At 39.1% G+C, this 17,566-nt stretch overlaps 1 protein-coding gene across 1 annotated transcript; it reads left to right on the top strand.

Moving 5' to 3' along the window:
- Positions 1-540: 540 nt before the first annotated feature.
- cd109 (CD109 molecule) lies at positions 541-15,585 on the top strand. The gene is made up of 31 exons (XM_010770356.1): positions 541-620; positions 959-1,079; positions 1,305-1,535; positions 1,620-1,742; positions 1,851-1,890; positions 3,214-3,295; positions 3,379-3,478; positions 3,614-3,710; positions 3,796-3,905; positions 3,985-4,176; positions 4,479-4,583; positions 4,692-4,769; positions 5,360-5,530; positions 5,620-5,772; positions 6,833-6,902; positions 7,077-7,158; positions 7,259-7,376; positions 7,792-7,905; positions 8,090-8,308; positions 8,433-8,574; positions 9,827-10,009; positions 10,161-10,242; positions 10,883-11,114; positions 11,229-11,394; positions 11,970-12,160; positions 12,876-13,031; positions 13,155-13,220; positions 13,933-14,072; positions 14,211-14,367; positions 15,192-15,294; positions 15,383-15,585. Exons 1-31 carry the CDS (start codon positions 541-543, stop codon positions 15,583-15,585), a joined length of 4,107 nt encoding a protein of 1,368 aa, XP_010768658.1.
- The last annotated feature ends 1,981 nt before the right edge of the window (positions 15,586-17,566 follow it).

Below are 17,566 nucleotides of genomic sequence, written 5' to 3'. Positions count from 1 at the left end.
CCTGTGTCATCATGTTCCTTTGTGAAAATTATAATTACTGCTTAGTTCAAAATATGACATCCAGTTTCTGCTATCACAAATTAATTAAAACATCAGACCACATAGCTGGACTGCAATAATATGGATTTATTTTTTAGGACGCTGTAAAGTAGTAAAATGTTCACAAAACAAATTAATGATAAAATGCCAAGTATTAAACTCTCAGGTAGGTAGCTATGTGTCACATATTTCTCGCAGGGGTGTCATTCGAGACGTATTTTCTTTACAGTAACACTGGGAATTATCATACCCTGAATAGACAGATGAGACGCATCCCCCTGGGCAGAGGCGTAAAGAGTATCTGAGATCCCCTTCCTCCTTTGTGTGTAATAAAGAATATATGCATCCTGGTGTGTGTGACGGTGTGTATGAGCAAGAGACTGCGATGCCATGGGGCGTTGGTGGACAGACAGGAGGTGTGGCTTTCTAAACAGTGTCTTCACAAAGTGGTCGCTGTCAGTAAGGTGTCTGAAGCAGACTTGCCAAGCGGGGACCAGAAGCATGGATGCCATCTGGACTCTGGTTGTGTGTGTGGGAGTTGTGTTTTTTCCTGTTCCTGGTTCAACTCAGGAATCACCCAGGTAAGAGATATGGTTAGGGTAAAATCACAATCTGCCTCAAGAGATTTTTAAGGGGCAGTTAAAGACCCACCTTTTCCGACAGGCCTTTGGGTCGCCGGAGGAGGTGAGTTAGTAGCTGTCTTTCATTGGTGTTTTATCCTATGTATTACCTGCTGTTGTTTTATGCCTTATATTCTACATTTTATAGTTGTACTGTGAATTGTGTACTGTACTGTAAAGCACTTTGTACATTCGTGTTGAGAAGGGTGCTATATAAATAAAGTTTTACTTACTTACTGACTTTTATAGTCCAACTGTTTTCACCAATCAATAACAACCATTCTTCCTCTTTCTACTAGGACATTGTTTCTGATCTCGGTTCCAGAGGTGTTGCATGCTGGGACCCCAACACCGCTGGCTGTCACCGTCCTTGCTGACTTCCCTGTCAGGGTGATGGCTGAGGTGAAACATGGCAAAACGGTATTCACCCAAACAGAGGCCTTCCAAGGAGGTGAAACTGAGATTTCTAGAGTTGATTTGCATAATAACAGTTTTGAAGAAAGTTTAACTATCATTCTGTTTTTAAGGTTTGACCAGAGTCCTTACACTCCCTCCGGTGAGTATGACTTCCCTCTTCTTAGTTATTTTTAATTAAATGTTTTAACCATGTGTATGTGTCTAAAAATGCTTGTCCAATCTCTCCAGATTCTTGAATATACCCCAAATTCCCTCTTAAACTTGACGGTGAGGGGATACAGAGAGGACAATCTCATTTTTACCAACACCACCACCCTCACATTCAGCCCGAGGAATGTCTCCACCGTTATTCAAACCGACAAATCATGCTACCTACCAGGCGACACCGTCAAAGTCAGAGTTGTGTCTGTACAGTTGAATAACCATCCGTATAAAGGCAGAGTGGAAATCTCTATACAGGTAGGCCAGAGGAGTTGAATGGACTTTTTGACGGGTATTGTGTTTTGGTGGGAAGTTTGACTGACTTTCTTTTGTGACATGCAGGATCCCAGTAAGAATGTTGTCTACTGGTCGGAGTCCACAGGGAATCTGGGGATTGTGTTGCGGGAATTCAGTTTATCCCCAACGTCTCCTCATGGACATTGGACAATCACAGCTGCAGTGAATGTAGGATTGAAACGTAGCACATCTCTTTACCTTTGTGCAGAATGCAGTTTTAGAGACTGCTGTTAGAATTGATTCACAAAAATAAAACTACCATTCTCTTTCCGACAGGGCTTGATTGATGAGAAAGCATTCATTGTGGAACATTATGGTAATATATCTATCAGTTTCTTTTCATTATTATTTGATTGCCATGTTTGTGGTTGGTTGGTTGGTTGTTCCACCACTTTGGCCATGACTAACATATCTCAACAAATATGAATGGGTCGTCATGAAATGTTGCTGGAGACTTTCTTTGTCCCCAGAGGATGAATCCTCCTGATTTAGTTTATCTCATGACTTTCCTTTGGACCAATGTAGGTGAACATTGTACATTGATACTGAAATAACTAGATGGATTTCAATTACATTTAACATAGATATTCAAGGACCATAGGGAATACATTCTGAACACTTTGATCAGCTGACTTTTCCTCTAATGCTACTATCAGGTAAGAATTCATATTTATCTAATACTTTTGTTCATGGCTTCACATAAAAAGTATAAAAGAAGAGGACGAAGCCAATGCCAAGTGTTACGTTCCCTTCTAAATCTAGGGGTACAAAGGGAAGTAACAACACACAAAATATCCGGCCGAGAGAAAAAGGAGAGGAAACTGAATGCTGAAGCCACAAAGTGAGGTTTTAATTAATACAAAAGTAAAGAGGCTCACCAGCCAAATTGCAAAACAAACTTAACAGGTTAAACTAGGCCTCACACAGAGACACTATACTCACACAGAGACACTATACTCACACAGGCTGCACACATGCAGCCAGAGGAGAAGGAGAGAACAACTGCAGCCTTCCTCAGGTCCTTTATGGAGGCCCTGATTGGGGATTGGGAGCACCTGGGGAGAGGCTGCACCTGGAGACAATCAGAGGGAGAGAGAGAGGCACACACACACAAGCACCAACTGCGGCACGTAACACAAGTTATTAAAACCTACATTCATTTTAATGGCCAGCATTTGGCAGTACACTGGTTGCAAAATGAAGTCATTATGTATAGAAGTATTATACTCATTCTATTTAATACCTCAGTAAACGTTTTTTTTATTTAAGTTTATGGTCCCAAACCCTTTTTTCAAGCCTTCTTCAATACAACATGAGGTTTTTTTTATAAATGTTGGTTGCTTTTGCAGTCAAATAGACGATGCTTAAGGGTGTGACTAATTTGTGATTCTACTATTAGGATAAGATGTAGCTATGTTTATCCTGGGTCCCCATATTGCCCAAATACGATCAGCAAATATCTAAGATGGCTTTGGCAAAAAATGCCAAACTCCAGGTTTTGAAAATGGTAAATCAAGTCTTAGTAACTTGAACCTAACACACTAATGATATTCCCATCATGCCAACATATTTATTTATATGATGAACATATCATATCATCCCATTGCCACTCCAATGATTTTCCTTCCTGTTGTTGCAGAGCGCCCTCACTTTGAAATGCTCTTCAAGACACCTTCACAGGTCCTCATTGGAGATGACATCTCAGGATCAGTGAGAGCACTGTGAGTTCTATTTTCTCAGGCAAAGCAGTAATATAACAGTGGACATATGTTAAGCATATTGTACTTTAATTGTTGTCCTTCAGTTACCCCAGTGGACAGCCTGTACGGGGGACACTGACTATCTCCGTCACTGTGGCGTCTGATGTGCACAATGCAGCCTCTACAGTCACTGTGACTAAATTGGTGAGGTTTTACTGGCTCTCTATCTCATTCATAACATGAGACTAGATGTAGACTCTCTGTGCTTTTAGCTAGCATTCGTAGTGAACATACCTGCATCTTAAACAGCATTGATTCACTTTCAAATGTGTTTTTCAGCTTTATGGGTCAACACGGTTTGTCTTTAGCAAAGATCAGCTTCAAGGCATTAGCGGTCGTGTCCGAGTTGATGCCTTTGTTACTGACATCCCTACAGGTGAGATATATTTCAAACTATATTGATGTAAACATCTCATCAGCATCTACAAATAGTTCTCTTATATCACTTCTTGTAACCCAAGGATTTCAAGTGAACAAAACAGTTGAAGTCGACATCATGACGAAGACGTTTCAGTTAACATTCCATGACTTTCCATCTACACTAAAGCCATCACTACACTTCTCTACAAAAGTCAGTGACTTATTATTTTGTTAATTTGACATCTATTTTTAAACTGTTGCTAACTATTTCCTATGCTTTTACCCCACAGCTAAAGATCTCCAGATATGACAGAAATCCGCTCAGCTCACAGGATCTAAAGCCCTCTGTTATTATTGAAGTCACTCAGAGTACAAACACGAGGAACTCTCTACCGACAACTCTGTCTCTGCCAGTCCCTCAGGATGGGAACATCCACATTCAGTTTGAATTACATGATCAAGTAGACATGCTTTTTATTCAGGTGAGTATTTTGATTAACAGAACCTGGAATGTTTGTCCTCCGGGAGAAGCAGTGTTCTGCAGTTTCGTTGTTATGTAAAATGAGTAGTTTCAGTACAGAAGGATTACACATGCTTGCCATCTAAAATGACCAAATGACCTGTAACCATAAGAAGAGTATTAGAACATCCGAAGATTCTAAAACAGATTTACTTACTCAACCTAAGGGGGGAAAAGATCCATCAGAAACCCAGAAACATATCTTTAATGTAGGCCACATTTCTATTTTCTTTAATATATTCTGTATTTTGTGTTTATATCAAGGCAAAATTCCAAACCAGTGAGGATACTCTGACTGTCTACAACAACCAGCCCTCTCCTAGTGGCTCATATATTCAGATCTCACCGGTCAACACCTCGCCTGCACAGGTAACTCTTAACATATATTTAGCAAAATACCGCAAAACATGCCTAAATTATGTTTTTACTGTCATTATGAAACCAAGACATAATCCACACAACATGTTTAATATCCAGATTGGATTGCCTCTTCAGCTCGAAGTGAAGAGCACCTTCCAACCAACTGCGCTCCACTTTGTGGTATGTTTGGACAAACAATAAATCTGTGAATAAATAAACATAACCTGGCTTTTTATTTTCTGCAATAAGACATATTGCTTGTCTGAGTAAAGAATATAACAGACACAGTGCTTTAGAAGTAATATACCCTTAGTGTCACAGTGTTGTTTGCAGTGAAGGTGATTCATTTCTCCAATTCTCCAATTATAAACTGTATACATCCATTTAAGAGCTCCATTCATTATGCCCGTTTTGTTATTATTGCTGTATTGTTAGACACCAGTAGATTTGAGAAACAGGTGGCTTCTGAATACTACTTTTTCCCTTATCAACCCAAGACACAATATCCACACAACCTCAAAAACTGCTGTTGAGTATAAATGTGATTATTTTTTATTTGAACAGTGAATACAAATGTATGCCATTCTTCCAACCAAATTCATTCCATCTGCTTGAATTCGTAGATGTGTTTGAATTCGTTTTTTACATTCAATCAATCACCGATTAGGCAGAAGAATGTTTTCCTTTGGTATCGCTATGTTTAAATATTCCACAAAAAATCATATGTACATATATTTTAATGACTTGAATGCAAATAAGTAATGCTTTAATTGTTGTACTTCCAGGTGAGCTCTGGAGGTCAGGTGGTGGCCGCTGGGACAAAGAATTCCTCCTCTTTTTCTCTGACCCTGACATTGTCCTGGTCTCCAGAGGCCTTCGTCACTGTCTACTGCGTCCTGTCTGATGGAGAGGTCACCAGCGACACAGCGCTCATACCCGTCAACAAAAACAACTATGTACTTAATGTTTTCTATCCCATTTTTTCTAATAGCTGTTTAACATTTCCAGATGTGCCTGTGATTGTTTTTGTGTCTGCTTCCCTCAGGTCTCTGTTAGCTGGAACCTTAATAAAGCCCAGCCAGGAGAGCAGGTATGGCTCACGGTGAATGCTCTTCAACCGGGATCCCAGGTAGGAATCGTTGTGATAGGGGAGCATGACGACGGTCCGCAGGATGACCTGGACTTCAACGTGGAGAAGGTATGACAATCTGTTTTGGTTTTAAAAAAAGAAAGGTTCTCTATACATTGTGACACAATCTAGATAAAGCCTTCAAATAAGCCCAATGGGTTACTGCCTCTTGGTACATTTTGCCATGTTTGTGTATTTAAAGAGCCAAATATCAACTCTGAAACTTAAACTCCTGCGAACCACTTTTAGAGAGTCAGCTGTTTAGATGCTGTCAGATTTGCTTTATTTCTCTTGTGTCCATTTCACACTTTTATTACAAAGCAACAGTCATCCCTGTCACTTCCCCAGACAAACTTCCCCAGTTGGATACTGTATGATCATTCAGTGTGAGAACCCTGAACCGGTTGGTCTGGATGTAACCCATCCGTGTGCTTTGTTATGAGGTGACTGAGGTAACATTAGTGTTTTGGCTGCAGGACCTGTGCGTTATTGATAGTTGCAAGATGGAGAAAATCAAAGCTTCTCCAAAGTGGGGCCTCTTAACATGACCTTTACACATTTCCAAAGCAGAGTGTATCATGTCTGGACAGATTAGGCCAGTTTTAGGCGAGGTGTCCTCGGGCATCATCAGAGAGGGGACTGTTTACACCTTACACAACCTGACCTATATTTCACTGACCTATGTTACATTTATGATGTTAGTAAACCTCTCAAAGCAGACTTTCATGCAGGATTACATCCAAAAATCCATTATAGCTGTATTTCTATTAGCTACAAAAACACGTTCACCTATGTCATATTTTTGATGTATTTGACAGGGAAACAGGCGATGTTTCGGAAGATGGGGAATATCTGTATTCCCATTCTTAAATTTATGTTGAATTTGCATGCCTTTTAATGGTGTATACATATTTATTTTATCTCTGTCAATTTCTATTTAATTACATTATTTATTTACTTAAATTGAAGATATCTTATTTTGTTTTGACATTACGAAAAAAAAAAAAAAAAAAACAGTCCTTTATATTTAATATAATCTGTTTCATATCTGTGAACATGAATGTGTTTTTTGTCTTCTTCGGCAAGAATGAAAATAATATTTGAAATATCTTGTGTCTTTTCACCGCAGGATTGTAATATTAAGATGCTAACCAATGCCAGACTTTATAAGAAAAAGCAGCCTGATGGACCGGATTATGGTATGATCAAATTACAGTGAGATTCCTTTGAATGTATCATGTCATTTCTTTTAGATTCCCTCTGGTGGCCATTTAGATTATAGGATGACTCCCTTGATTTCTTCCACTGCTTTTCATCTTCATGTTTTATTTTTTTATACAGTTTCTCTGATCTCTTCTCCATCTTATTTTCAGGAGATGCCCAAATGGTAGAGAGGTTCTGGAGCCGTTGGATGGATGCCACTGAATCCCTGCTTTGGTTGGACACTAGCATCAGGTGAGTCCAGAACGGTTCATTTGCTGTTGATTACAATTAGTCATCAGTGTTGTCAAATATATGAGCACACTTTAATATTTATTTTGTAATACCTTTTCAGTGATCAACCAATGAAAAGTGAGAAAATAACTGTGCCAGATGGTGTCACGTCTTTGCGAGCTGCTGCTCTGGTGATGACAGACAACCTGGGTTTGGGCTTCACTCCTCTGCCACAAAAGGTGACTACATGCTAACTGTGGGCTCCTTCTGGCTGTAGCAGTGATGTTTCTCTAATTTGGGGTTTATATTAACCACAAATCTGTTTATTTCCTGTTTAAAAAGGATGTTGAGCCTCTTTGTCTGTACAGAAAAGGAACTTGTTCCCTTAAAATAGAGCCTGATTTAGCTTATTCAAAATGGTTGCATTGTTTTTCATACAAGAACCAACTAGATATAAGGTTAAGTGATTCCAGTATGTTTAAATGCCATTTTAAGAGTTTTAAGCATATTTTGATGATTATACAGATAATATTGCAATTATTCTGGCCAGTGAAATGAATCATTCATATGGTCTGGCTGTAACCGTATACACTGCAGAGAGTGTTACTGTAGCTGAATTTACCTTGGATTTGATTGATGTTTTTTTATTCACAGTTGACCGTGTCCAAAGATTTCTCCTTGTCTCTGGACGTCCCATCATACCTCATCAGGGGAGAGGAAATTGTGCTGGAGGTGAACATCATCAACCACTTAGAGCACGACATTGAGGTATGGAATTTGAGAAGTATTCTGGCTTCAATAAGATGGATAAATCATATCACCTGTAAAGTATTACCTAACTCTTTAGATACAATTCCAACAAACTCCCTAAAGCATATGTCTCCTTTATTTATGGCACACAGTAAATGTTACATTCTTTGCTTTAAATGATTGCTTTGTCCCCTCTCTACAGGTCATTCTGCTGCTCCTAACCAGTGAAACCTACGAGTTTGTTTTGGCAGACAAAGGGGATGTGTCGGGGGTAAATGCCCAGAAACTCACCTTAGGGAGTCATGTGTCTGCTTCAGCGCTGTTCCCTATAAGGCCCGTGGCTCTAGGCGAGATAGAAATATCTGTGGACGCCGTATCTGCTGAGGCCTCAGACAGCCTTGTTTGGATAGTGCTTGTGAAGGTGCGGTATGATGGAAACATCGGGTAACAGCCATATGAATGTGATTTTGCAGTAATATCAAAAAATGCGACTTGGCCTACTGCTAATCCTATGATAAGAGTGGATTTTGTTCATGTTCCCGCAGCCTGAGGGAGTTAAACAGTCCCTCTCAGAGACTCTGTTCCTGGAGGTGGAACCGTTGAAGTTGAACAGCTCGACATCCATCTCCTTCTCCTTTCCACCAGATGTGGTGCCGGGCAGCCAGAGGGCCCACGTGGTATTGGTTGGTAAGTCTACGATTTTCTTCCTCCCTGCTCTGCCAGTGGCAGTTCCATCTGAAAGCTCTTTATATTTACTTTCAGTCATTAGCCATGTGTATTATGTGCCCTTTGCGTTTAGATGATGAGTTGGGGTTTATGTCTTGAAAACATTTAGGTACTAAATGTTGGAAAATGGACATCTAACAGGAATGTTTATGGCGGGCAGATCCTGAACATCTGTCAGGCTGTTTGGCTTGGCTCCATTCAGGTTGAGGGATGTTGGGCATTTGTCATGGTAGAAAGGCGAGCCTCAGTATTTTCCTCAGTCGGAGCCAAATGTGTGGATTTCTGCTCTTGTTGTTATAGTGAGCTTCACTAAACAACGAGCCATGGACAACGTGTTTGTCCCTACTGTAGCTTTCTGCCTGTGATGGTGTTTCGTCTCTATTCTTTCATTATGTGTAACTTTAACGTTTCCTTATAGTGTTAGGGTTAGTATTATGTTCAGTCTGTTTCCATACACTGTTCATATTTAAACACAAACAGTAATGCTCTATAATTTGTATCTAATCGACACACCCACGAGCCAGGACATGTAACATTTTAATAGGCAGGAAACCACTGTCTGTATCCCGTGTGAAACTAGAAGTACATTTTGACTCATCTATAACAAATACATCTCAAGTAAAGCTATTTCCATAGTTATTTAAAACTAAATCAAGATATTTTGCTTAACTTTACAAAGTAGTTTTGTCGCATTCACTGATCCTGCACTGCAGGGGGTAATATGTCATAAATGATTGTATGAGGGTAATTTGGTCCAAGGTGTGCTTTCGGACTAGTGACCTTTGTTGCTTTTCTACCAATTCTACACGTCCTTCTGTTACTGTAAGTGAATTAGTAAACTCACGTGTTTCTTTGTTTATTAGAGGCAGCATATAGTTTGAGTTTGGCGTCTAGGCTCGGGCCTCATCACTCCACAGATGTATATAGAACATTGAGTTGTGTGGTGATGACTAAATAACTATCCCCCAAGCCTACAGGTGGATGCTGGGTCTGGCTAGGAGCAGCAAAGTGGAAGTAGCAGTAGCAGTAGCAGCATTAGCGATGCAGAGGCAGGCAGATCCGGAAGCTTAAATAGAGCGGCAGATTTAGTGTCTTAAATCATTGGTGCTCGAGTTGACTGCCTGAACTACATGTAGCTCTCAGGCTTCTGCCCATTAATCAACATGATGTGAAACAGTTAACATCTCTTTCCCTCCTGCATTGCTTTACACAGGAGATATCTTGGGCTTTTCTATCAGGAACTTGGATTCTCTGCTTCAGATGCCTCTTGATAGTGGGGAGCAGAACCTGATCCACTTTGCTCCAAATATCTATGTTCTCCAGTATCTGAACAAATCAGGAATAACCCCGGACGAGGAAGAGATAAGGAGCAGGGCTCTGGGCGACATGTTGGAAGGTAACCTTTACACTGGTCTCTGAATGTAATGTATACAGTACGATCTATGGGTAAAGTAATGACATTTTCTCCTTAAATCCAAGAAGGCATTTTTCAATTATGCTTTATTAGATTAAGTTGCAAACGTCCTTCTTTTTTTCTCTTGCTGTAGTATATCAGAAACAACTGTCCTACCAACGAGAGGATGGTTCATTCAGCCCTTTCGGATCCAGCGACACCTCCGGTAGCATATGGTAGGTCAACAATAAGAGAGACCCAATTACAATTTTTCTGGCGATACAGGTTGCTGATTGTTGATGAGAGCAGCAATTGCACAAACATCTATAATTGTATAATGCATTGTCTTGTATCCTGTTCAGAATAATCTCAGTCAGCTGTTCTTTTGGTAGAGGCACAGTGTCTGTACCACTGGTAGTCTTTTTAATTTCTTCCCACATGAGGTATTTTACCCTGGACCAAATTGCAGATGGCATATGTTAAAGTTCTTGACTGCCCGAATGCTGCCTTTTCATGGCACTCAGCAACTATGAAGCATTTATTAATTGCATATTTTTTGTGAAAATTGGCGGATCAAACGGGTACACAGGATACATTTAAATCAGTTTATTCCAGTCAAAGATCATTCGTGTTGGTTTAGAAGGTGGAACATGCTTTAATTTCTCGGACTTTAATGTCCCCTCTCAAGTCAAAGTTATCTTTATTGTCAATCTTTCAGTTTGTGTGTACAGACAGAGAGATCGAAATACCGTTTCCCACACTCCCGAATACAAAAATACAAATATATATAAAATATGTACTATATATCATATATATAAATATATTCAATATATATATATATACACAATCAACACAATCTCCTGTCTGTGGTCCCAGGTTGACGGCCTTCGTGCTGAAGTGCTTCCTCCAGGCTAAGCCCTTCATGCAGATAGAACAGAGTGTCCTGACCAGGGCCGTGACTTGGCTCTTGAAACACCAGGGGTCCCAGGGAGAGTTCAGAGAGGTGGGCAAGTTAATCCACACTGAGATGCAGGAAGTACTGGATAGTGGTCAGGTGGGACTCACTGCCTTTGTCCTGATGGCACTGCTGGAGGACGAGAGCTACGCGGTGAGTTAAAGGAATTTCATTAGAGGAAGCTACAATAGGAGATTTAAAGATCTATATTAAGGGAAACAAGTCAATTGACAGCAATGACGTTTTGTCTGGTTCCTGTGTTTGAAGGACTCTGGGAATCTGTCCTTGGCCCAGAGCTACCTGGAGAACAAAGTGGCCAGCGGGGGGGTCAGTAATTACAGCCTGTGTCTGACAGCCTATGCTTTAGCTCTGGCCAATAGTCCTGAAGCCGGCCCTGCCCTGGAGGAGCTCACCAGTCGAGCTGACTACAAAGGTACTTAACTAAAGTAGTGGTCTTTTGTGACAATTTATTTTGACATTTTATTAGTTTAGGATAAACCTCTTGAGATGAACCATCTCGTTTTCAAGGGGGTCCTACAAACAGCAAGTCAGTTACAAGAAAACAAAGACAAAGCAGAACAAACAAAACACAATTACGTCACAATACAATGACGAACAAGACTAATACAATCACAACACAAAAAATGTAAGAAACTAATTCGGCCACAAAAAGGCCATAAACTAATACATTTACCTAGCAGTACATCAATACATTAATATAAACGTTGTGTTTTCTTCTTGGAAATTCATCTATATAGCATATACAGTCAACAGAAAAAAGTTGATAGTTATAAATATTTACTGCATCTTGACTGATGCGATGTTGTTAAGTGATAGAATTTGTTTGGTTTGGGTGAGATTTCACTCAAATATGTGTGGTTCTTAAAGTTCCTAAAATCTAGATTATTCTTGCAGAAGAACAGGAGCAGCAACAACAACAACAACACATTTTTTCCAGGATATTTCTTAAATTGTGCTGACTCTGAAGATTGTCATTTTGTTGCAAAGATGGAGTCATGCTGTGGACCTCCTCAGCTAGCCTGGAGTCACATGACTTGGAGCCGAGCTCAGCACAGATCGAGATGGCTTCTTATGTGCTGCTGGCTCTTTATAAGCACGGCAGCTTCGTGGAGGCCATTCAACTCTTGATATGGTTAACTAAGCAGAGAAACCACATAGGAGGCTACAGGACAACACAGGTACAAAGAGAGTTTTTACAACTTTATGTCTAAGTGTTTACATGTTGCAACATCATATACCTGTTACAAACTAAACATATTATTAGTTGAGCTGCTACAAGTGATGTTTAGCTTGCTGTTGAGTTTGGGCAGATAGAATGGAGACTGATTGGATCTAGCGCTGGTCAATATATCATATCAATATTTTGAAATCAGACTAGTTATTGTTTAATATTTTCGATATCATAAAATTATATCGGTGTCCAGTTTCCTGGTTTTAAAGGCTGAATTAAAGGAAAGTGATGTTCATTTTTTTTTTTTTTCATTTGCCTTCACCCACTTTGTCAGTAGTTCCCCACTACTGATGATTATTTATCCAAAATTATAATTGTGAAAGCACTGATGGTCAACTTGACAAAATGATCGCAATATTGAAATCGGATATTTTGTTAATAATATTGCCCAGCCCCAATTGGAGACGGGTAGTTTGGTCTGATCTGCCTTGAGTTTTTGGGGACTGTCTAGTTGTATTCCTATTTGTTGAAGCGTAATTGCATCTGGAGTTAAACCTTGAGGAGATTCTTACTTACATTAACAAACAGATAGAATTTGTGAATTAACTGTCGAGAAGCAATGTATCAAAGTGGTAGTTTTTCAAATAATATACCTTTATTCTGCACCAAACAAAACATAATTTGATGTAATCCAGATTCATGTAGTTTTTACTCTTCCTCAGGACACAGTAGTCGCCCTCCAGGCTCTGGCGTGTTACGCTGCCTTCAGTGGAGCCAACGCCATCGACCTCAGGCTCAACATAACCGCCCCAGAGTCTCAGTTTGCATCACTATTCAGCATCAACTCCTCCACCTATCTGGCCTATCAGAGGCGAGAGGTAACAGCTCTATGTGTAATACCATGTTTTCTGTCTAATTTATACATGATATGATTCATTGAATGTTTTATATGATGTTGTATTAACTCCACTTCATTCTTTGTTTGCTTGCTTTTACTCTAGATGAATACTGATACAGATATAAACCTAAATGTATACATGGAAGGAAGAGGATTTGCAATATTTCAGGTACAGTTTAAAAATCTTACTCATTCTTATGAATAGTATCCTACAGATTTTATGAGTTTGCAGCTTTTATATAATAATGTTTCCTACCATCATGCTTAAGTAACATTTATCACCACCAAACAACCCCCGACATTGCAGGCTTGTTTTCATACCTCAAACCTATTCAGCATAGAAAATGAAGCATGACCAGAATAAATTGAACATAGCAGCTGTGCACAATTCAGCTTCACTCGGCACAATATGCTGCATTGTAAATGCTAAACCAAAACAGCCACATGCAAATGTAACATAAAAATGGACTCCCAGCAATTAACATCTGGAACACATACTGTAGCTGGACGTCCTGTCTGCGTTTAGTGACTCCAGATAGTATCAGACACAGGAAGACGTTGGTGAAAGGTTAATGTTTTCTCTGTTTTATATAACAGTACAACCTGTTGTCATCTTTTCCATACGTCCACATATCCTGTTTTGAACCTTCCTTGATTCAGTACTTCAAAACAAACAGAGATTCAATCTTTATTTCATTTCTGCTTCATGGAATGTGCAGATTTCTATAACAGATACTGTTTTTTGACCTTGAGGCATTTCAACTTAAACATCTACATTACAGATTTATATAATATCACACTGGAGCATCAAGCGGTATTGCAAACTTCAGCTCTGTGCAACTAAATCTAAGTATTTGTAACATCTCCCTGAATCCTTCCAGATGAACATATTTTACAACCTGGAGAGCAAAGCTTTTTCACAGATCCTCCAGCTTGCCAAAGAGGAGGAGGCTTTCACATTAGATGTTGATGTTTCTGAGGAAAAAGACCACAATCACGTGATGTTATCCATATGTACGAGGTAAGACAGACATATCAAAATAATTCATTTTTTGTTGCTAAATATGCCTGTATTTCTCTAATATGTTTTAGGTTATGTTGTAAACCATGTCAAATGTTCTGCAAAATAATCACCAGCCCTTGCTTTGGTCTTCTGCAGATTAAAGAACAATGCGGGGGTATCTCATACTGGCATGGTGATTTTGGACGTGGGCATGCTCAGTGGTTTCAGTCTCTCTCCTGGAGCTGCTGCCCCAACAGAGCTCATCAGAAAGATGGACATCCTGCCCGAGAAAGTCAGCCTCTATCTAGATTCAGTAAGTTGTCATTTCTGACTCCAAAAGTTTAGTTGGGCCACATTGTAGTTTTATTTAGTCAAACCCGAACTTCAACAATTTTACCTCCACCATTTTTGTAAAAATACAAAACAAACTATAAATATTTTTTAGTATTATTGAAATTAGTTTGAATAGCCCAAATCGTTTTTTTTTATATAAACCTTTATTATTATTAAATCAATAAATTGATCCTCTTCCCTTTCTTTTTTTCTCATTATTCTTTTTCTTCCAACATGATGTTTTATGGTGTCTTAAAGCGCTTTCTTTTTCTTAAATTGTATTAATTAATGGAATACTTATCGGAATACTTGTAATTTGTGTACTCTTAGCGACAAGATGACCTTGGTTTCCATTGTAATAAGGGCACCCCAATGGTCAGCAAAGGACCATTGCTTTCTTAAGTACAATTGAAGGTGTTAGGAAATGTTGAACATTTTCTTAAGGAAAACTCACATGAGGGATACTGTAGTACCCTGAATTCAACAAAAAAAGGCAGTCTAGCTAGTAGCTACAGGATATCAGTACTAATATGTGATATCGTCAACACAGGAGCAATATGGCTATAGTGGGTAAAGCTAAGCTATGCCGAGCTGAGCTTAATTATATTTGCTTGTGTGATGTGGCGTTTTTACACGCAGTTTTAACTGACTTTTCTGCCACCATAAGCTTCTTTAGTTAAAAAGGAATAAAGATGTCCTATGTCAGATACTTTTACATGTTCACAAGATATAACAAGAATAAAATAAGTAAATGTTGTATTGTGTTTTACCATACATCAGTCATTTTTCTCTTCCCATTTGCAGCTTAACAAGTCAGAGGTTTGCATCATACTTCCACTCATCAGAAAATACAAAGTGGCCCGCGTGCAGGATGCTATGGTGAAGGTTTACGACTACTCTGAACCAAGTGAGTAGAGTTTCAGTTAAAAAAAAACACATGATGAACACAGATACTGATTATCTTTAATATTATTATAATTTCCTCCGTATCACAGCGAGAACAGCATCACGAACATACAACTCAGATGCTCTGCTCAACATGAAAGCCTGCTTCTTCTGTGGAGAAAACTGTGATCGCTGTAGGCCGGGAATCACCATCACCATGTCCTCCCCGCTGTTATCCAGCTCCAACAGCAGGAACGACTACAGCATTCCTGGCCTTTTCCTTGGTGTCACCGCTTTTTTTATTAGAGTCTAAGTAGATTACATTTAAAGGTGGGGTAGGTCATTTTGGAGAAACCAGCTCGAGTGCGCTTGAATTTGAAAATATACAGCCGGAAAAAATCTGCCACTTCCTTACAGAGCCCCTCCTCCAACACACACAAACGCGCACATGACCAATGAGGGCACGAGATAAATTTGTGCACAGATGGAAGGCTGACAGGCAGGTAGGCCATCCAGTTATTTTAGCCGGGCCGGCTCAAATGATTGGTCGTGCTTTTTACAGTACTACGGCTTCCACAGATGACATTTTTTTATGGATTTATTGTCAAAGCACTTAAGATATTCATTGCTATCGGGATGTTAAGAGCATTCCATGGAATATGACAAAAAGTGTATCTCGTTTCTCAAAACTACCCCACCTTTAATGTAAGAGATAATGATGTAATTTTAGCACGTACATGCACTGGATGCAATTTCCAAAGTTGTTTTTTTCATGCAAATATAATTATACCTTGACAAGGGATTGTAATATTTAGAGGCCTCTTTGGCTAAGCCCAAGTGCCTCCTACTGTTTATGAATGAATTCTCTACTAACGTCATTTCCCATGTGTTAAATGAATAAAAAAATGGATTGATAATTCATGTTCAGTTGGCAGGAGAACACATATATAAGTTATTCCTCAGTACCAGAAATGTAACATTTTAAGCTGTTTGAAGACATAAAGGCTGGAATAAGATTTATTCTGAAGCCTTAATGTACTTATTTTTCAAGACAATTTAATTGTGACCTTGTTTAACACTGCAACGTGAGTTTGGTACCAAGAACAAAAAGCATGTTAAACATAAGAGGAGATATAAAGACTATTTTACTCCTCTGCCACATCACGAAACTCTGAGCCAGAGGAATGCAGGCTGACCTGCAGAGGGAACTCACACATGCAAGTCATCACCAGAGAGTAATCAGGTTGGACGTCGCTGACATTTCATGAAATATGAATGTTATTCCTAAGATCTCATCCTACTGTGGTCCGTCCATGAGATATTTCATTTTGTGTGACAACTTATTTACTGATTATTAATTAATTTTTCTGTGACAAGTTGTAACTTTTGAAGTAAAGCAATATTAGGGTCTCCTCTAATCACCTTTGACCTCTCTGAACCTTTTTGTTTTCCCTTAAAAAACAAACAAACATGTTCCTGTTTTAATTGCAATGCATCTGTTTTATGTGAAAGATGTTTTACAGGGTTTGTTGGGTAAAGATAATACCCTCAAGGGGCAATAAAGCTTTTATTATTCATTAGCACATTTTGAGTTGTAACATAAAAAGCAAGCATGCACTCAAGACAAACAAACAGATTTAAAGTCTTAACTTTTGACTTTACTTAAAAGTAATAATTGATTCCAACATGTGAAAAAATCACCCGCAAAACAATTCCTTGCCTAATCCCTGCTTTAATAATGATGGGATCAGTAAAGTTAATTGACCACAGACCTGTGACATGAAAACAAACCATACAGCAAAGACTATTAAAACCACTTTTGCCTTTTCTCCATGCCAGTCCCCACTGAGCCCACATGCTGCTCGTATAAGACAGGATCTTATATAAGTGTGTTGCTTTACACACTAGGACCTCACAGGGGTTTAAACCATTTCAGAAAAAGAGGAAGACAAAGACTCCATAGATACCGTAAAGCAAAAATAAAGCAATTCTCTACAGTTTCTACATATATGCTTACTGCTTTAGTGTCTGTTGTCAATTTTTCTAGTGCTTTGTTTTCAAACCCTGAGAAGTTGCAGTGCCAGACTCTCACACTAGATGGCAGGCTTGCTAGCATAATGGCTTCAGTTTCAACGCTAAGGTGAGTTCTTAAGCCTTATAAACTGATACTATCACAAACAGAAAATACTTTTGGCCTGCACACTTAACATATCTGAGTTTTCATGATAAATCTGACGTAACTACTGAATACTACATGATGATAATGTTGGATTAATTAAGAAAGGTCAGTTGCT

This window comes from Notothenia coriiceps, unplaced genomic scaffold (genome assembly GCF_000735185.1).
Source record: "Notothenia coriiceps isolate Sejong01 unplaced genomic scaffold, NC01 NC01_scaffold00008810, whole genome shotgun sequence".
Classification (NCBI taxonomy): domain Eukaryota; kingdom Metazoa; phylum Chordata; class Actinopteri; order Perciformes; family Nototheniidae; genus Notothenia; species Notothenia coriiceps.
The sequence above is the reverse complement of the archived record's forward strand: the minus strand, read 5'-3'. Positions and strand labels throughout refer to the sequence as shown.

Coding starts and splice junctions, on each gene's coding strand:
- cd109 (XM_010770356.1), top strand. CDS start 541: ATGGATGCCATCTGGACTCTGGTTGTGTGTGTGGGAGTTGTGTTTTTT. Junction 3,296..3,378: donor TCAGGATCAGTGAGAGCACT/GTGAGTTCTATT, acceptor GTTGTCCTTCAG/TTACCCCAGTGGACAGCCTG. Junction 3,906..3,984: donor CACTACACTTCTCTACAAAA/GTCAGTGACTTA, acceptor TTTACCCCACAG/CTAAAGATCTCCAGATATGA.